Here is a 21228-nt window from a genome sequence, read left to right on the forward strand (position 1 = left end):
ACGTGCTCTCTCTCTCAAAAAAAAAAAAAAAAAACTTTAAAAATTTTTTAAAAAGTGACATTAACATTCACAATAAACCTGTCTGATGGAAAGTTGACTGACATTGTAGATAAGATAGGGATTACTGATTGTGTTTCACAGATATTTATGGAGCCGTACTTAACGCACTACACATATAGGTGCAGAGCACAATGGACAGATAACCCATGTTCCATGATCTAGATGAGATTTTTGAGTTGGTGGATGTTCTTTTCCAAGTTGGGAAGGGGTGGGTCTCAACCCCACATGGTGGGGTCTGCCATATGCAAAAGGAAGGATGTTTCCACCTCATATTACAGAGGACAGGGGAAGATAAACATGATGTGTTCATATGTATGGGGAACTGTGTGCCATTCTGAGAGGGAGGAATGTGCACTATATTATGCATTATGGCTTAAGATATGAGAGAAAGACAGGTTTACAATCCCCCGTGAGAGGGTGGGAGAAGAAACTAGTTAAAGAGGATCTCAGCGAGCCAATGGGCTTGTGTGGCGATGCCCCAGGAAGAGTGAGAAAGCCCTAGATGTGCTGTGGAGATCCAGAGCCCAATCAGAGCTCTGTGTCCACGGGGACTTGCCGAGGCACTCCATGTACCCCCACAATAGCAAGCTGAGATCAGATTCTTCACTCCTTGTTCTTGGTTGTGGGAAGAAACACAAATTATGCGAGTCTGCAATCCCACACCAGCTTCTAATGGGGAAGGAATGTTGTTTACCAGAAAAACCAGGACACATAAAGGCAAACTTATTTTACACAACATGAAATCCCTCCCACCAGTAGAAGAAAAAGGTCTTTGGTGAAGCAGAAGTCTACAGCACTCAGGTCTGAGAAGGAGGCTGGGGAGGAAGAAGGGGACAGGAGTGAAGGATGAACTTTGGGAGAAGATGACTAGGGGACACTCTTGAGGGTGGAATTCAGAAGGAGAAGTATGTTACACAGTTGCTATTTTCTAAAGCACATGTGTGCTGCCATCTACAGAATGGATAGTTAAGAAAGAGTGAAAACAGATACTAATTAGACTTGTTTAATTGTAAGAAAGCGATGGGAATGGCCCAAACATGGCAAAGAACTTGATAGATTCCCAAGAACATTTGACATTAGAGACAAAAAGGACTTTCTGCAGTACTGCATTTCTGGAGAGAAAGAAAATAGAAACATGAAGACTGGCCTCTCAATCTCTGGCATGAACAGATGGGTGAAGGGGGGAGCCGTCTGCCATGGGAGATCCCGGGAGAGGAGCAGGTGTGCTGTCTGAGCACCTGCTAGCCACCCCCGTACAGGTGCTGAGCTGGCAGCCAGACACACAGAGAGGGCATCAGAAGCACAAAGATGGTCGCTGAGTCCACACACTCACTGAGCTCTCCCAGGGACAGCGCTACCTCCCCCCTCTTCCTTCCTTCTCCCCAACGCTGAGTGCTCTGCACACACAGCACACTTTCCAATCTCTGCACATGCGCATGCACACCCACCCGTGTGTGGGCGGATGTCCATGCCTTGTGGGCCCACGGGGCACTCATGACTCTTGAGGGACCTCATTCCCCACCAAAACTTCAGCTTCTTTCACGTCCATTATGACTACGTGTGCAGTGGACTGATGTCTGTGCCATCATGTGTACATGTTTATCTTCCAAACTCAATGTTGGGCAGAGCTCAAAATGCATCTAGGCATTTAGTGCTGCAGGCATCTAGTGCTGCAATAATGTGTATGTGTGCATATGTCTACGTGCATGAACAGTACATGCATGTGTATGTTTATGTGTGCTTGTATCCATGTGTGTCTGTGTGCACGGACATGCACACATAAACAAATACATGGTACATATGCACTATATTGTGTATACTTGGTCTATAAGTATATATTCTATATGCTGGACCTATGTTTATAGTACAATACAGTATAATATAGCAATTACCTCCATCATTAGGGACAGTAATGTCATATTTTGTGGCCATACATTTCAGGTTGAGGAGTGGATGGATGGCAGGATTAAAAAAATCCATGAAGTTACTACACCTATAGAAAAGTTTCCAAGAGGAATTTTAGGTAAAGTTGTATTATATTCAGAGAGATGCTTAAAAATAGTAGACTGTTTCAAAGACACTTAGTTTCCAAAGAGATGGTTTCTCATGGAGCTAGGAAGCTGTTTCTAGAACTTTTTTGAAAGCATCATTTCAAACAGACCTGCTCATTCCGATCCTATTTTTCCCAGGTGGTAGAAAATAATTATAAGCAATGACTGCGTCTAACTCTGCAGAGCGTGGCTTGCCTTTCCTATATTCAGACAGGCTTCTAGCACTTTCTACCCTTCTGCAGCAGGCCCATGATGAAAGGCAGATACCATGGGGCTCTACTCCTAGGGAATCAATATCACATGGTCCTTTAATCTCTCCCATTCCCGGAAACCTTGCCACGCGCTTCTCCTGAGCAGTTCTAACTAGCCCCGTCTCGTGAACAAAGCCCAAAACAAGAAAGGAACTTATTTTCTGGCTCAGATATGACTGCCATGTAAGACTCTCCTCTTGTTTTGCTCAGTTTGTGGCAAACATACTAGTTTAGAAAAACTGGAAGCAAGAAAAACCAATATGGGAAAAATTTACTCAATGGAATATTAAGTAGCCTTTCAAGAAGCAACGTGACCACTGTGGAATACCTGTTACCACAGGTATGTCACCCATCCCCAGGTTTAGGAGACGTAAGTTTTCTTGCTAAATTTCCACTATGACACCAAAATATTGCATATTCAATAGATAAAAATTAAAGTCAAAGGTAAAACTGAAACATGGCTCAGTGACCAATCTCAAACACACAAATGTTTGCCTACTTTTGGCAACACGCAAACAAGCAAAACCCCAAATTTGGATTTTGCTCTGTACGACCTACAAAACTTGAAGACTTCCTTCTTTCTCTCGCTACCCGTGTTGACACACAGAAGTCATCTCGATGGGCAGGGATGCTACTTCCCAAATTCAGCAAACGTTTGGCCCGGGCAGCAGGACTCAACAATATACATTTCCCATACAGAGCGTGCGATTGACCCATTTTTTGCCCCTTCAATAAGGATCAATATGATCAAGCGAAGGTTAAACACCAACTTGCTGAAAAAGATAGGCAAGTATGGCATGCAACCCAAAAAGTAGGTTTTCTGTAGCTACAGCTGTCCCTCCCGACGGCTCACTGCCACGTCTGGGGCCTCTGAGGGTTGGACATGACTGGCTCTGGTAAGGACGCACCGTGGAGCCTGCCAGACGCTGGGAGAGGGTGCCATCAGGGGAGAGGCGCACAGCAAGGCCAGAAAGGCATGCCTCCACAAGGACAGGGCACTTACTGTGGCCGGTGGGGAGTGCGGGCGTGAAGTGCAGGGACAGGATAGGACACTTACTGTGGCTGGCAGAGCGTGCGGGCGTGAAGTGCAGGGATGCCTTCGCTCCTTTCAGGCGCGTCTGCCCCCAGTACGCGATGGCCTGCAGCTCCACGGTGTAGCCACTGTCTGGCTGCAGTCTGTCCAGGATCACCGAATTCTGGGACTACAGGAAAAGAGAAGATTCGCCAAGCCCGTTACAAACCGCTCTGCCTCTGCCACTCCTCTTCCTCACAGAGCCAGACGGTCCTCAGGAAGCATCTCGTCAGCCCCTGCCGTACATGTGCCCTTAAAAAATCCAGTTTTACTATCAATATAAGTAGAACGCCCAAACATATTATTTGGGAATTGTGTTCCTTATCCAATTACTGGATCCTCTTTCATGAGTATAGAAGTGAATAATTCTACAACGCCCAGGTGGCTCAGTCGGTTGAGCATCAGAGACTCTGGATGTCAGCTCAGGTCATAGCTTCCCATCTGTGGGATTGAGACCCAATCAGGCTCTGTGCTGCCGACACCACGGAGCCTGCTTGGGATTCTGTCTCTCTGTCCCTCCCCTGCTCACTGTCTCTGTCTCTCAAAATAAATAAATAAACTTTTAAAAGTTTGAAAAAAAAAATGAATAATTCTGCTCTTGACTATTCTAGACACCACCTCATGGAGAAAAGAGACATGTTTGCCATAAACCGATGGAGGCTCGTGTTAGCAGATACCTGGAAAAATTATGAATTGTCCTTAACTGTATTTCTTTGATATTTATTCTAAATCTTCCATGAGTAAATTTCAATCAAAAGTGGTAGCAAAAAACATCGCGAGAAAATGCTTTAAGATTTTTTTAGTCATTGTTATCATTAATGTCAAGCACTCATCAGAGTTTCTGTGTGTGATGCACAGCCTTAAATGAAGCAAGTCAAAAACCTGTTTATTTGCCTGATGGCTGGAGGCCAGAGAGTAATTCTACTAAAGACTGGGAGATCCAGTGACATCGGAGCAAACCAGCTGTGGGATGGTGGCTCCAAGACAGGAGCACAGCTTCGATAAGTCTGAGTCTGCTGCTCTTCCTAGGGTTACAGGAAAAGTAGGATACCAAAGTCCCTTGCAAGAACTCGCAGTGAAGAAAAATAAGGTTACTGTCTTAGAATTCAAGACGTCTGTCAAACTATTATGCGTGTGTTGATGTGAAAGAGTTCCTTGGCTGCAAGACTTGCCTACAACTAGTCCAAGTGGTGGTATTACCAGTTATGAAAGTCAGTGTTCATCAGTAATGTAACACCCAATTGCAGGCCAATGGTGGCACGCACTTCCCAGTGCAAACGATTCCAGCGTTATGTGTGCAGTGTGCCTGCTGCACGAAGGGCATCGTCTGAGATCACCAAAGACGGAATCACAGACTTGTGTAAATTCCGCAATCACCTATTGGCACTCTGGTCTTCATTTTGGGTCTTGTGAGATCTCTTTTCAGCAAGAGAACATGCTTCTCATGGGCATTCCAGAACTGTGAGTGTGATCCTCGCTGTAAATTATACACGGCATCCCTGTATGATTCGGGCTTTTGAGGGATGAATTATCAGCACTTGGCCATCCTCATCAGCTTGGCTCTGCAATGCTGATGGGGCTGCACTTCCAGAATGGGAAGACTGAGCGTCAGACTCCAGACTGTGGCTGCTTCTCCCGGTGAGGTGGAGACTGTGCTCTGCGGCCTGCTACCTGGTACCGTTAGAGAAAAACCCTCCCAGCGCCTCGTGGTGGACATTCTACCTCTCTTAACCTTTAGCGTGTCTGCCTAAACTACCCATTCTCAATTTCTCCTAGTCACGGTTTCCTGTCAGATTGCCTAGCATTCTCCCTAAACTATTATCTCTCAGGTAAAAGAAAATTCACTTTTGAAAAAGCATCCCCTTTGAAAACCCCTTCTCTCCTTATTTACCAAGGATATTAGAATGGTATCTTAGGAAATGGGAACCTACTGATTCCCAAGAAGAAAATTTCGTACTCTCTCACATTCTTACGCATTTTCCCAGTTTCTAATCTTAATGTCAGTTGGTCAGATTTAACATGGAGAATTCAGTGATCCACATGACCTACAGCTTGCCCGCAGTGGATTCAAAAACAGAAGTCACCCGTAAGACAGTGACCTACCATTTTGGCCACTCTGGCCCATTAACACTTTCAATTAAATTTGCAGTTCATGTTTTATTTATTTAATTGATAAAGAATAGAAGTAAATTGCAAAGGTTCCTGGTAACCTGTGATGCTGTTTGGTGACTGATGGTGGGTGTGTTTGTGTGTGTATGGGTACCATACGCATTTCACACATCATATTCTGCTTCCGACCCCTATGATCCCTTCAGATCTCCCTATGAGATAATCATGCATTGCCAATGATCGCCTGCTGTGAAGTCCTTCAAAATAAAAGATGGAACAGTCAGGAAGTTTCTTTTTTCTTTTGTTTTAATTTTTTTTTCAATGTTTTTTATTTATTTTTGGGACAGAGAGAGACAGAGCATGAACGGGGGAGGGGCAGAGAGAGAGGGAGACACAGAATCGGAAGCAGGCTCCAGGCTCCGAGCCATCAGCCCAGAGCCTGAGGCGGGGCTCGAACTCACGGACCGCGAGATCGTGACCTGGCTGAAGTCGGACGCTTAACCGACTGCACCACCCAGGCGCCCCAAAGTTTCTTAAAAATAAAAACAAACTAGGCATCACAGCTAAATATCAAGGATACGGAGTTTTGGAGACGTGTTTTAGAATTCTAAATGGCACAGAAATTGGAATCTTCACCGCAAAAAAAAAAAAAAAAAAAAAAAAAAAAAAAAAAAAAAAAAAACTCCTGCTATCCTTGTTTAAAACATTTTCAAACACTTGTTTTTTTTATGGAATTCAACTTTACAAATTAGGAGGAAGTTGTTTATGTAAGTTTTGTAACAACAAAGGAATGTGTACCAAAAGGAAACCTGGTAACTCCTTTTTATGCACTAAGAATTTCATACAATGCAAAATGTTCACTATCATAGAATCTCATTTCAGAACATGGTTCAGTGAAGATTTTCTTTCTTTCCATCTGGAAAATAAACCACTCCGAGTTCTTTTAATCAATGAGAGAAATATATTGTCAAACATGCATTTTCTAAGCTGTTTACTGTTCCACTGATTAGGTTACAGATGGAAATACCTTGCAACAGAAAAGCCAGGAACATTTGCTCTTTGATTTACAAGGACCTCAAACACACCCCCAAAAAAAGATCTAAACGTAAAAGACATTTTGAATTATATCATTTTCTATGACTGGACAGTTAAGACAAAAATGATTTTTGTTCCTTCTCTTTCAGGAGTTTGGCCTGCTGTTTGGATGTGAGTCAGTCAACGGACTAAATGCAGCTGTTTTGTACCTAAAACGTCAAAGGCAAAAGCATCTGGCACAGCCCTCCATTCCTCGAACTTCCTCAGCCCAAACGAGAGGGATGGGAACCTTTCCTTCACCCATTCCTTCTCTCAGCTCAGCAGAGGCCACCTTTCCGGTCAGCTGCCTTGACCTCCGGTACAACTTGGAAGACAACACCCTTCTTCTTGTTCCCACTTACCCCATCCGTAGTCTTTCTCCGCTTCTTTTTTGTCGGGACAAGTGACTTGGTGCTGACTGTCCAGCTCCAAAATACCTTGTAGTGATGCACGGGGATGTCTGGTTCCTCAGGGAGATCCCAGACGATGGCCACGGTCACGGTGCCGTCGCTGTTTACGGTGGAGTTGGCAAGCCGGAGGTTGGCAGGCGCTGGGGGTGCAGAGGGATCTGAAATCAGGGAGAAAGACAAACCATAGGACTTGAGTACCCAGGTGACAATGAAACCCATGTCCTTATAGGTCTAATGACTACATGGTCAACGCATGAGCACTGCACGGGCCATATTTGTAATCTAGAAGGCTCCTTGGAGGCATTTACATATCACTATAACCCAGCTTCATCTTCACTGTGTTTGAAACTGATAAATGTTTATAAAACATGGCAAAATTTGATTTAGGTGGGTTGACATTAAGTAGGTCCGCAATGCAGAACTGCCTTGGAAAACTCTGGAAAGAGAAAGAGAGAAATGCAGCTCGTATGACTGTTTTCATCTCAGTGGTTCTGTAACTTTTGATCCTCACTTCAAACAAGAGCAACAAAGGGATGTCAGCAAAAGTAAAGCAATTTTTGTCTTTTTTAAAAAATATATTTATTTATTTTGAGAGAGAGAAAAACAGAGGCAGAGAGAGAGGGAGGGAGAGAGAGAGAGCAGGGGAGGGGCAAGGAGAGAGAGAGAATCCCAAGCAGGCTCTGAATTGTCAACACAGAAGCCGATGCAAAGCTTGATCTCACCAACTGTGAGATCAAGACCTGAGCCCACATCAAGAATCAAAAGACTTAACTGACTGAGCCACCCAGGCGACCCAAAAGCATTTTTTTCTTAATCTACATTACAAATTGGATGACATACGGATAACAACCGTTTCTGTAATTTCGCCATTTCTGGCTTGTCGCATAAAGCAAAAGCTTCTTCGCCTCTCACAAGACAGATGAGGTTACTCTACAGATCTCCACTTTCAATATATATACAAAGATAAGCACGTACACACAAAGCTAGATGGCCTTTCCTTCATTCCCCGCCACAAACTGCACAAGTGTAGATGCCACTCACCACAAATGATTTACAGATGGATTTGTTTGAAGATGCTTTCCCAGAAAAATGCTGTCAATAATTGGAAGGGTAATGCCTTGTGCATCACAAGTGCCAAGAAGTTACACCTAACTTGATATAAATGAACATGACTGAGGGGATTTAGCCATGTTTTTACTGTCAAGATTGTTTGTGGTTTTGGAACGATGGAAACATGGATTATTTTTTTAAGTCTCTTGCTTTTCTAGAGGTATATAACGACTGGAGGTTTGGTTGATTAATTTTTAAAAATTTTTATGTTTATTTATTTTTGAGAGAGAGAGACAGAGTGCACATGGGGGTGGGGCATAGTGACAGAGAGAGAGAGAGAGAGAGAGAGAGAGAGAGAGAGAGAGAGAGAGAGAATCCAAAGCAGGCTCCAGGCTCTGAGCTGTCAGCATAGAGCCCAATGTGGGGCTCAAACTCACAGACCTTGCGATCATGAACTGAGCCAAAGTCGGACACTTAACTGGCTGAACCACCCAGGTGCCACAGATTGCTTAATGTTTTTAAATGAGAACAGGAGAGCCTGGGTGGCTCAGTTGGTTGGGAGACCAACTCATGATTTTGGCTCAAGTCATGACCCCAGGGTCATGGGATTGAGTCCCTCATCAGGCTCCGCACTGAGTGTAGAGCCTGCTTGGGGTTCTGTTTCTCATTCTCTCTCTTCTGCGGTGATAGAGAGATAGATAAAAAGATGAGAATATTTCATTGTTGTTTTTCAGGTAAGGTGAATCCAAAGCATGTTACGTGACAGTGTTGACGAGGTGATTCTAATATTGTCAACTTTAGGAACCTTCTGGGAGCACCCAAGACATATACTGGGATACGCTAATTCGGTGAGTCCGAGTGGGGCACCTCTATGGATAGTTTATACGTTTACATAAACATGTATTTATGTTTTATGTAAAAGATCTTTCTCTGTGTAAAACACACATGAAAGTCTGATGACCTACCTGCAAGCTGGAACTTGGAAAGCCTCGCACCTGCCTGCGACAAGCTAAGAGGTGTGAACATGACTCAGCTCAGTGTAAGCTGGAACACACTGGTCACAGTTACCCTGGGCGTGGGAAGCCCTGGACTCCTTGCTGTGCTGGCTGAGCAGAGCCCCAGGAACCGAACCTGGGTCATCGATGTGGCTATGACACCACCGAGCACTGCCTGGTGTTACAGGCACTTTCTCTACCTGACACACGGCTCTGCTGAATTTCCCCTCGGTCCTGCGGGACCCGGATTCTCTTCTCTGCCTGATCCCCCCCCCACCCCAACTTCATCCCCATGCTGCCGTGACTCAACAAGACGGCATCTGGCCCCCGAACTCAGGGACCTCTTCTCTCTCATGTACTCACACTTTCTAGGGATCTCGTCCAGTCACAGCTTTACCCAAAGTCTGCATGCTGCTGACTCTCAAATGTATGTCTTCCACACAGACTCTGTCCCAAACTCAGAGTCAAATATTTGGTGGTCTTCAAGTCAGCTGCCTTTGGAGGTGCCAGAGCCAACTCAGAACTAATGTGTCCAGCACTCACGTCATAACTGTCCCCACGCCATGGGAGCCAACCCTTCAATAAACAGAAACCCCTCCTTCCACTTAACCAGACTGAAAACCTAGAAGTCAGACACTTCTGGGGCTCTCATATCCCCTCAGCAAACTGTTAGCACGGACTTCAAAATATATGCACAATATCTGCACCACAACCAGCACCCACACCACGCCAACGCCTTCCTTCCCCCATCACTGCCAAGACCTCCTCTCAATGCTCCCTGATGTTGCGGCTGCCTCCCTGGAGCCCGTCCTCAGTATACAGCCAGGCGTCCCTTATTCTGCACAGCCCTTAGTACCAACTGACTTACAACATCCTTTATGTCCTGTCCGCCTCCACTCACAAGAATGAAAGCTGTATGAGGGGAAGATTTGTTTTTTTATCTGTTTTGTTCACAGATCCGCTTTATCTGTTTGTCTTCCCAGCATGGAGGCCAGTGCCTGGCACACATCAGGCTCTCAGCAAACAGTTGCTGGATGAATAGATGAATGACTTTGATTTGTGAGGCAGTATTTCTGTTTCCATTTTAAACCCTGTCAGTTGGAATGGGTGAGTCCTAACAAGACAGTGAAGTGAACCGAGGGGCTGTTTCTGGCTTGAAACAAGAGACCGGAAGCAATCCCCCTTCCTGTAGGATTCGACCTGTATCCTAGGAAAAGGACCTACCGACTTTTCTGAGAGGGAACCTAGTTTGCAAGCTAATCATCTCTTCAAGGCAAGAAAAAAATTTTAATGCATAAGGATAATTACAGGTGTACATGAATGTCTCTATGCTGAAAACAGGTGAATTCTCCAGTTATTGTAGGTTCATAGGAAGAGCTCAAACTCATCTCCTCTCCTAATAGAGAAATTCAAGTTTAACAAGGTCTGCTAGTATTAGGTATTGTGTTGTCTTAATCTGCTCCGTTTGGTACATAATTACTTAGTTCCCTGGAAAACTGTCCCGCACCTTGGATGTGATCATAATAATCCAGAAAAATACTCTCTAGTTTACGGAACGTTATGAAACGTGCAACATAACTCATGAGAACCACCTATGCAGAAATAATGCTTTCAAATATTTGAATTGGTAACATGTGCTTTATCTTACCTTAAAAGTGAAGCCCTTTCTGACAACTCACAATATCAAGACGGTATACTTCCATTACCGAGATGAGACACCCCCAAAATAGTCACTGTCCGATTACGAAGCCAACAGGAATTGGAGAGAGCATCTGGTTATTGCCCTGATTCTCCTCTGTAAGCCAGATACTCACATGGCCATTCGTTCACTGTAGATGTCAGGGGAGAGGCAGCCTGTCCTATCTGTCTAATCTGAAGGATTTCACTCGCAGTCCTAAAATTCCCATAGTCAAGCCATCCCCTGCCTTGTGACATGCTTCCCTTCATTACGAAGGAAAATATATTCCCTTTGCTGCATTACACAAAGTCTCTTCTTTCCATTTGCCCGATGTCTTAATTGCATTAGAACTTAGAAATGTCTGCTTGGAAGTCTGCATGTGAAAAAGAAATACACACACAATCTATTATAATAAAGCCCTAAGGTACTGTACAGCTTATTCGTTGGTGCTTTTTAAAAGAACGGTAAAGGCCTTAGGGTTAGAGAGACGAAGTGACTTGTCCAAGGTCATTCAGGTAATGGTGGCAGGGGGGTGGGGAGAATGAAAACGAGGGAAGAGGAAGGTGAGGCTCTAAAAACACACCCACACATGCCACATCCCTACACGTATTATATGTCCTCACCACAACTATGGGCCAGTGTCCCTGGACACAAAACTTGGAAAGCCCTTTTACAGGGAAGGTGTCCGTGCTAGTAGCCTAGTGCAGGGCCTGACAAATGTCCTCAGGGAAGGGGCAGAGAGTAAACACTTCAGGATCTGCACACCAGTCTCTGTGGTGACTACCTCACTCTGCTGCTATAGCTCAAAAGCAGACATGGAAAATACGTCAACACATGAGCTGTGTACCAATAAAACTTTATCTGTAAAAGAGAGCAGCGAGCCAAATTTGGACCCCAGGCCATAGATGGCCAACCCCTGAGTGAGAGTCTTTTCAAAAGCAGTGATACCATTAGCTTTTTGAAACTTGAGACGGGCACCATTTCTAATGTTACAAGTGTATGGTTGTGCTTTGTTGAGTAAACGTTGGAGTTTTGTTCCCATTCTACAGATGAGGAAATGGAGGGCTGGAGAGTTTACATTCTAGAGTGTGTGTGTGTGCAGGGGGAGGGTCAGAGTCATATCACGAGACCAGTACTCTTGGACCCCTCCCTCTGGGCTGAAATCAGGGCACTTCTCCCCCACCTTTCTGCTGCTTTCCACTCCCTCTGTGAGATCTCTCCAATTACCTGCAGAAACATTTCAGAAAGCAGAAAGGAATCACGCTTCCAAAGATAACTGAAATAGCAAGGCTGTGCTAGCTTCTGCTTACATACAGTTTCCAGCACAGGCTGTGTTGACCATTTGCCACGAATGGCCAGTGTTAGCTCTGGACAGAAACAGTTCCTTTCATTAACGATCTTATGTGGTGCTTCAAGCCAAGGAGGTGTGGGTTTCAGAAGGAGAGGTTTAAGGTTTCACTCTGTCTTTAACTTTAGGTGGGTAACGAATGCCACAAGTGAATGGGTAGCATACAAACAGCATGGAGAACAACCCTTATAAATAAATAATATACACATACACATGTATATTCATGCGCGAATAGAGGAACAACATACGTTCTAAGAAAATGGATGTAAATTGTATCACCTACTTGATTTCCTCAAATAATATCGAAAGACCAAACCTCCCACTGAAACACATCACAGGAATATGTCTTAAGGGAAGTGACAGTGACCAAGTGGATATTTAAAATTTTTTTAATGTTTATGCTTGAGAGAGAAAGAGAGACAGAACGTTGAGTGGGGGAGGGGCAGAGAGAGAAAGAGGGAGTCACGGAATCTGAAACAGGCTCCAGGCTCCGAGCTGTCAGCACAGAGCCCGACGTGGGGCTCAAACTCACAAACGGTGAGATCATGACCTGAGCCAAAGTCGGACGCTTAACTGACTGAGCCACCCAGATGCCCCCCAAGTGGATATTTTTTTTTTTTAATTTTTTTTTTTCAACGTTTATTTATTTATTTTTGGGACAGAGAGAGACAGAGCATGAACGGGGGAGGGACAGAGAGAAAGGGAGACACAGAATCGGAAACAGGCTCCAGGCTCCGAGCCATCAGCCCAGAGCCTGACGCGGGGCTCGAACTCACGGACCGTGAGATCGTGACCTGGCTGAAGTCGGACACTTAACCGACTGCGCCACCCAGGCGCCCCACCAAGTGGATATTTTTAAAGCAGTGGTATTACTACCCACAAGTTCTCCACCTGAATTAGAAGGTTGGTTCTAATAGGTCAGTTTTCTTTTTCTTTCCAGACTCAGCAGTTGGGATAGTTTTCCTTCCCTCGTTAAGGAAGGAAGGAAGGAAGGAAGGAAGGAAGGAAGGAAGGAAGGAAGGAAGGAAGGAAGGAAGGAAGGAAGGAAGGAATCACCGTGCAGTATCTAGAGACACAACTCCTAAGTCTTTGAAAAGCTGCAGAAGGTACCCTAACTAGTAAATAGTTCTAGGACACATGTAACGTGGAGTCTTGCCCAGTGGAAATGGCACACACACATCAGCTGTGGGATAGCATAAAAAGTCACTGGTCCCGAGGAGCGGGGGGGGGGGGGGGGGGGGACTTTACTACTATCAGTGATGTCTGTTCTCATTTTACTAACACTCCATAATGTACGCACAGACTAACATCCAGCATGAGACCTGTGTGCTCTAAAAACAACACTGTCTTCGTCCTTTCCTTTTTAACGTATCCTAGGCTCACGGGAAAACAGACAAGAAACGTGTAGGAAAAGCCTCGAATTTGGAGGGACATGAATATAATAACTAGGAAATGACATTAGCTTAGCAACAGAAGGTGGACTTTTACAGTGTTCCCTCTACGTCCCTTTAACATTTGCTGTTTCAGAATGGTCAACTGATACTGACCAGTCTTAAACATCCAAATGTTTGCCTGCTTTCGGCAACATGCAAAAAAAAAACCCCAAAAAACAAAAAAACAACCAAAAACCCAAAATTCAGATTTTGCTCTGTACAACCTACAAAACTTGAAGACTTCCTTCTTTCTCTTGCTACATACGTTGACACACAGAAGTCATCTGGATGGGCAGGGACATTACTTCCCAAATTCAGCAAACGTTTGGCCCAGGTAGTAGGACTCACCAATATACATTTCCAATATGGGGCATGCAGCACACATGCATTTTGTGTCCAACAATATACAATATACATTACCCATACAGAGCGTGCGACTGACCCATTTTCTGCCCCTTCAGTAAGGATCAATATGATCAAGCGAAGGTTAAACACCAATTTGCTGAAAAAAGATGAGCAACTATGGCGTGGAACCCAAAAAGTAGGTTTTCTGTAGCTACAGCTGTCCCTCCCCATGGCTCACTGCCACATCTGGGGCCTCTGAGGGTTGGACATGAGTGGCTCTGGTACAGACACACCGTGGAGCCTGCCAGATGCTGGGAGAGGGTGCCATCAGGGGAGAGGCGCACAGCGAGGCCAGAAAAGCATGCCTTTCTCGGGTTATTGCCGCCGTCTGACACAGGAAGGGGACTGGGGATCTTTAGGAACGCGGGCATTCCTTTTGTGAAACTGTGAATGTATTTATTTTGAACCACAGCAGAACATGTCCGTGATCTGCTGTAGCAGGAATCCCGTGGCTGTGGAGCCCGAGCCCTGCAGACCCCCGCATCCCAGTGTCAGTCCCTGCACCTCATGGCTTCAGGACGCATGGCTAACTTGGGAACCCAGCTCCTCAGATGGCCCCGCCAGCGGCCAGAGCTCTGCCCATGTGTGGACGGATGTCCCCGCGGAATAGCGTGCATCTGAGGACTGAGTCCCCACAGCAAGGAGTTCGGTTGCCCACAGTGACAGCCAGTATGGGAACTGGCCTCTTACCCTCTTCCTTCTCTTCCTCCCTGCCTCACCTCCCATCCCCCTTGTTCCCTGGACGGCCTCCCAAGTAAGCCACTTGCACTCAAAGCTCTCAGGCGCAGTGGCACCCTCTGTTCCTATGCGCCGTGCTTCCCGTGGTTTGTTCCAATGCAACAGGACACAAAAATTCTGGTAGACCCTAGAATGTGGCAGCGGGGTGAAAGAAAGGCACTTCATCCTAGCAGTGACCGAGGAAGGTAAGTCTCCACGTGGAAGCATTACCCTTCCTAGTTTCCAAATAAGGAGACAAAAACCAGAAAGAGACATTATACATTAGGATACTGAATTATTTGTCATCTTCATTTTTGACGTCAAAGCCGATTTTCCTTCTTAAGTACCGGGGGAAAGGTGGGAGAGGATTTAAATAAGTGAATACAGAAATTATCCCAACCTCTCTTTTGGGCTTTCTGTTGCCAGCAAAAATTACTGATTTTCTCTGTTTTATAATCATGCATTTCTTCTGGGGGACGTACAGGCTAACAGCAATCTACCAACGTAGCAACAACTCAGAACTTTCTGTATAAATCATCACTCTGAGGGGCTGAGATTAAGTTATTGGAAAATACATGAGTTAAAAGGAAATTAACTTAGTTAACAGCCAATCCATTCTGGCAAACCACAGACTAATTTTGTATTTAAACATAACCATAAAGAAGAGAATGACAAGAATTTTGGCTTCTCCACGAAAATCAGGATTAAGGCCAATGAATAGCAGGCAGAAAGCATAAGCTAAATGAAACCCATTTTATCAAGTTTTTTTTTTTCTCTCTGTATTTAATTTGCCTTTTATTTTCAGATGTGTTTATTGTAGATGGAAAAAATCCCTTCCCCCTTTGCCTTTCCCTTGACCCAGACTTAAGTGATCAAGGCTGGCCCTCTACCCAACTCAAATACACTAGAAATTACTTACCCTTTGCACAGACTATTATTTTAGAAGCAATAATTCTTTCTCAAAGCAATTTTAAACCACTCGAGGACTTACAACTGGTATAGTTTCAGTTCTGGAGCACAGCAGGAATAAATGGGCTTTTATTAAATGAAAACGTACCATTTTTTGAAACATGGCAGTGTTAAAATGTTTTATTTCCTGCTTTTGCAAACATGCTCCATAGCTATAGATCTCCCTGGGAGGAACATTCTAGATTGTGTGGTTCTTGCACTCTCACAAACCTAAAGTGTTTGTGCAGATTTCGTAATCACCTCTAATATGGTTTCAGTGAAGTTGCATCACAAAATGATGGGAGTATTATAATTGCGCTCAACGGTTGAAGATTTCCTCCAGGACTTGTCCAAAGGATGCCTGACCATTTACAAGACAGCAACACATCTTTCCTCAGTTACCCGATTTCGTCAAATGTAGAATGGGGATCTTACTGGGGAAAAATTGTGTTAACAACCTTACTGGAATTTAACTTACATATGATAAAACTCACTCACATTAAATGAGCCAGCCAGTGACTTTTAGAATTTACTGAGGTGGCCCACCAGCATCACTCACTGGCAACTTCTCACATCTGTCAGCTTCCCTCTTCACTCTTTCCCATGCAGCTCACTTCTGGCTTCGTCCAAAGTACCATCACCTTTGCCCAGGATCGTTCAAGTGGCCTCCCCCGGCATCCCTGCTTCCCCCTCCTCTCCCCTCTCATCTCCTTTCACACACATCTCTTTCTCAGCAAAACCCTTGTCTGCCTTCGCTAAGACTATAAAAAAAACAAATACCCTTCCTTAGTATTGTCCTGAGTTCTATTCTATCATCAGTAATCACTATCCTACTTTACGACAGTATTTTGCTTATTAATCTTATTTACTGTTTCCTCACACCCCCAACTGGAATAAGTGTGTGTGTGTGTGTGTGTGTGTGTGTGTGTGTGTGTTCCACAAGAGCAGATCGGTTTTTTTCCTTTTGTTCATTTAGTATCCCCTGTGCCCAGAACAGTGCCTAATACATATAGGTGCTCAACAAATATTTGTTGAATACAAAAAGGAATGAAACATGAGTGATCCAAGGAGAAGGTAAAGATGCAAAACTAACTTTGTTCTACAGCATGGAGGCTCCTGGGGGGGTTCTCACAGGGGAAGACAAATCACTGTGAATACCACAAGTCACTCCATTGTACACTTAAGAGGAATGATTGTAATGATGCAATAGTTATATTTCAAGGGGTTTCAAAACTGTTTTCCCAATGAGGCCCATTTCTGCATTTGATGAAACTGGAGTAAGGTGGGGAAAGACGTGGTGTCACCCCGTAAATGGTTAAGGATCCTTTAGACCAGTCCTGGAAGGAAATGTCTTGGACCATTTAGCCAGTGTATTACATTTCCACAGTAGTGTGATGCATTTTTGCTGGAAAAAGACTAGGATCTACTATGAATTCTGCACAGACGTTTTTAGTTTGCAATAACTGGAGTCTGGGATGCTGGGGGTTGGATGTGTTTGGAAAATGAGTAACCAGAAGAGAGTAATGGTGACTGTGATGTTTCCCCAACATGGTGCATTCTCATTCAACAAGAGCCCCTTTAAATTTGAGGGATGCAGCCGTGATTCTAGACGACTAAGGTGCTCAGACACACGGCAGGGATACTGGGACAGCATGGCCTGGCTGCTTCCTCGGAACAGATGCCTCTTAGGCAGTTGGAAGCTACATGACCGGCCCTGGAAACTCAACAGAGCCCTGCCCAGATCCCGCGCCATCCCTAAAGGTATTCCACATCTGTCTCCAAAGGCTGCAAAGTGCTTCTGCCCACGTATTTGCAGCCCTGACCTGAGCCACCAGACAACCTGCAGCAGCAGAACAGATGGGAACACAGTTCGGCCACGATGTGCCTGGCTCGCCTTTGAATCATGACACCCAAGTTGATCCTCACCTCCGAACCCACTGTCAATTAATTATTTCACTTCCCTCTCTAAATCATCAGGCCAACTGGAGACAGCCTCGAGACAAGGTCTGATGTCCGTGATTCCACTTTTAAACTTGCTTAGTGTATTTGCCTCCATGGAGGGGAAAAAATGCACTTTTCCTTTCTTAAAAGTTCTTTTTCCAAAAAAAGAGAGAGTTAAAAGTCTACAACACACAGTGTAATAGGATCCAAATATGAAATTATTTCGGTTGCAAGCTTTCCACTGAAGACCAATCCTGCAGCAGAAGTCGCAAGTCAGAGCAGCCCGTCAAACCCTCCCGTAACATACGTAGGACTGATGTCATAAGCCTTCTGTTATGCATTAATATCACAAAGCGTTTTGTTTAAAATAAATCTGAATTCGCTTCCACGTAGGACGAGCATGCGTAGGACTGATGTCATAAGCCTTCTGTTATGCATTAATATCACAAAGCGTTTTGTTTAAAATAAATCTGAATTCGCTTCCACGTAGGACGAGCATACGTAGGACTGATGTCATAAGCCTTCTGTTATGCATTAATATCACAAAGCGTTTTGTTTAAAATAAATCTGAATTCGCTTCCACGTAGGACGAGCATACGTAGGACTGATGTCATAAGCCTTCTGTTATGCATTAATATCACAAAGCGTTTTGTTTAAAATAAATCTGAATTCGCTTCCACGTAGGACGAGAGCGACTGGTTAGTAGGTGAACAAGCCGACCAGCCCGGCTCTGAGATGAGGTTTTATAACACACGTATCATGAACGCTGGAGGTGCACAGCCATCTAAACACGACTGGGGGAATACAGATGGAGAGAACACTCGTATCTAACCCGGGTATGTCCTTCAACTACAATACGGTGACTGTGAGTAGATGACTCGGGGTGACTCGGGGTTTAGATTCTGGGTGTGATGAAATAAAAGAGATTAACTCACATTCAATATGACAACCGTTTCAAGAAAAGCCGCACAGTCTAAAGTAGCTCAAACTAAACCCTCCCCTCCAAAAATTAATTCACTGGTGACTGACACAGAAAATCTCGAGGCTAAGACTCAACACAAGTTGATAATGGAAAACCACCAGTTCGAAGTTGAGAAAACCCCACTAGATTATCTTGTGCGATGTTTGGGAGGTATAAAGCCCAATGACGGTCTTAATAGTATATTCACACGCTGCCTTCAAACACATCTGGTCCTTTTCGCCAACAACAGCAAAGCCACCTGCTGAGCAGCTGTGAATAGGAACATGGGGACACGAGGGATGTGCATCCCAGGTATGCCGGGAGGGGGAGGGGAGCGAGGGGTCAGGAAAGTGAGACTGACCTTTGGAAGAGCGGAAGTGTTTGCTGGGGGCGGTGAAGCCTCGGGTCCCATGCACGTTGACACCTGCCACTCGGAACTGGTACCACCTGCTGGGTCGTATGTCAGTCAGCTGGACCCGCTCATCTGTGGTCTGGGGGGAGATGTTACAGAGCACAGAGAACCCTTTTACCCAGACATGTCAACTGGGTCTGTCGTAAAAGTGCACCACCTCATCAGCCAACGCCACGCTGCCTTGACATCCCTGTGCCCTTGTGCCTAAGTGTGGGCACCGTGCTCAGTTATGAGAAGAGCTATCAGGGGTCAAGGAATTTCTAGGGCGTTTCAGGTGTCTAATTCCATTCATAGGTATTTCACCCCAAAGGGTTAAAGATCTCTGGAGTCAAAACCATATGAACATGGCTGAGATCCTTAAGTCTGGTGACTAAATACAGCGTTAAACCCATGAGGGTTCTAATCGCTAAGTTATACATATGAGCGAATATATACATGAGCTAATCATTACATTATAGGCAAGAAAATGAAATCATCTTTCAATTATAGAAGAAAAATGCCTCTTTAACTTGCTTGCCACATAGAATCTTGGGAGTCGGATGGAGACTCACGCGCTTTAAAGAGCGCTAACAATTTCCGGAAGTATGTTGCAACCCGAGCCTTTTTTCCCTATTTGAGTAAATCATGTATGATCTACAAGGACCCGGTCGTGCTTCTCAAGGGTGAGGTGTGTTGATATCTCTCTGTCCAATAAAATGTCCAAAGGAAAACAAGTGGGCAGTGGTAAAGGTGCCCGGGTTTGGCTGCATCTCCTGCTGCAGTCACAAGACTTCAATTAACCTCCCACCTCATCAGGCTGAGGGGAACTACACCCGCTCTCCCGACAATCTGTGGGGGGACCTGCGGACCCCTGCACTGACTTCAAGAGCCAAATCCCCACATGCGGGGCCTCACTGACCCAGTGAGTTGCCCAGTGCCAAACCCAATGTGCGCTCAGTGCGTGAAAGTGGGCAAGTGGGATTGAACTGAAACCTCCTTAGCCCGGGTCCACAATAACTTCTTGCAAAGGTGTGTCACATTTACTTTAATATCTAAGGGAAGAGAAACATTTCCGAGACCAAGGGAAAGCTATGAACTCTCACGTGTGGCTTTCTACCTCATTTAGCAAACTGTGAGGTGACCCTTCCACAGATATCACCATTTACGTTTAACTTTTAGTTTAAAAACCTGAAGCCAGCACGTTCCCCATAGCATTTAGCAGACAAAGAAGGCAGGGTGGAAGGAAGAGAAAGAAAGATGTGAACTAGTTAATAATAATAATAGTAATAATTACATTACTATTAATGTATTATATATTAATATAAATAGAATTGTAATATAAAATATTATATACATTTATAAAATTTATTATTATTATTCAAGATCTTCCCTCTCTTCAAAAAAAGGAATAAGAGACATGATCTTCTTGTCCATTACTTTCATAAATCTTTAAATAATTCGTAAAATTTAGGGGCGCCTGGGTGGCTCAGTCGGTTGAGCATCCGACTTCAGCTCAGGTCACGATCTCGCGGTCCGTGAGTTCGAGCCCCGCGTCAGGCTCTGGGCTGATGGCTCGGAGCCTGGAGCCTGCTTCCGATTCTGTGTCTCCCTCTCTCTCTGCCCCTCCCCCGTTCATGCTCTGTCTCTCTCTGTCTCAAAAATAAATAAACGTTAAAAAAAAATTAAAAAAAAAATAATTCGTAAAATTTACAAGTGAGATTGTCCCATTAAGGAACATATCATGTATGTTGGCTGTATGCCAAACACCTTTATGTTTTAGTAAAGCAAAAAAAAAATTTTAAGAAAATAGGAATGAAATAATTCCTAAATTTATTTGAGCAGGCATTTTCCCCACTCATTTGTTCATTTATTTAGGAGTGTCTATTTTAGTGTTTATCCTCTTTGAGATACTATTAGAAAAGAACCAAATTCCTCCTCCAAACACTTGCACCCTCAAACTGATTCTGCATCTACTGGAAACAATAACGGGAATCGGGTCCTTGGAGAAAAATGACCCGATCCACTTAAGGTCAGAATCTGTGCCTCCAGACACATGTGGAGAAGGCGTTTCAGCTGCTGAGGACATGAGGCAGGTTCACACTGAGAATCTGTTCATTTTCTAGAACCGTGTAGTTTTCTTGCAGCTGGCAGTCCATTTAGCAGCTCTTAAAAAGAAAGAAAATATTTTGCTTTTCTCATCAGCGAGACAGAAAAGGAAGCAGCACGGGTCAAGATAAACCCCAAGCGTACTCCATGCAGGTGGGGTATCAGTGTGTAAGCTGAGCGGGACGGAGGAAGCACTTAGCAAAGATTTAGGAGCTGACGGGTCCTTCC

General features: G+C 44.5%; 1 protein-coding gene and 1 long non-coding RNA gene across 3 annotated transcripts in view; one reads left to right on the forward strand and one right to left on the reverse strand.

The window, feature by feature from the left end:
- Positions 1-11182, forward strand: part of LOC131503113 (uncharacterized) — a 545963-nt gene extending 534781 nt beyond the window's left edge. The window contains exons 12-13 of the long non-coding RNA XR_009257328.1: positions 6728-7572; positions 8812-11182. This is a non-coding gene — a long non-coding RNA (uncharacterized LOC131503113). The remainder of the gene's footprint in view (positions 1-6727; positions 7573-8811) is intronic.
- ANOS1 (anosmin 1) overlaps positions 1-21228 on the reverse strand; it is a 186871-nt gene that overhangs the window by 25053 nt on the left and 140590 nt on the right. For both annotated transcript variants that reach the window (XM_058714525.1, XM_058714524.1), the window contains exons 6-8: positions 18865-18994; positions 6980-7185; positions 3420-3564 (exon numbers count right to left, since the gene is read on the reverse strand). In XM_058714525.1, coding sequence (XP_058570508.1) covers positions 3420-3564; positions 6980-7185; positions 18865-18994 — 481 coding nt within the window. The remainder of the gene's footprint in view (positions 1-3419; positions 3565-6979; positions 7186-18864; positions 18995-21228) is intronic.

The sequence above is a fragment of the Neofelis nebulosa genome, chromosome X (assembly GCF_028018385.1).
Source record: "Neofelis nebulosa isolate mNeoNeb1 chromosome X, mNeoNeb1.pri, whole genome shotgun sequence".
NCBI classification, from domain to species: Eukaryota; Metazoa; Chordata; class Mammalia; order Carnivora; family Felidae; genus Neofelis; species Neofelis nebulosa.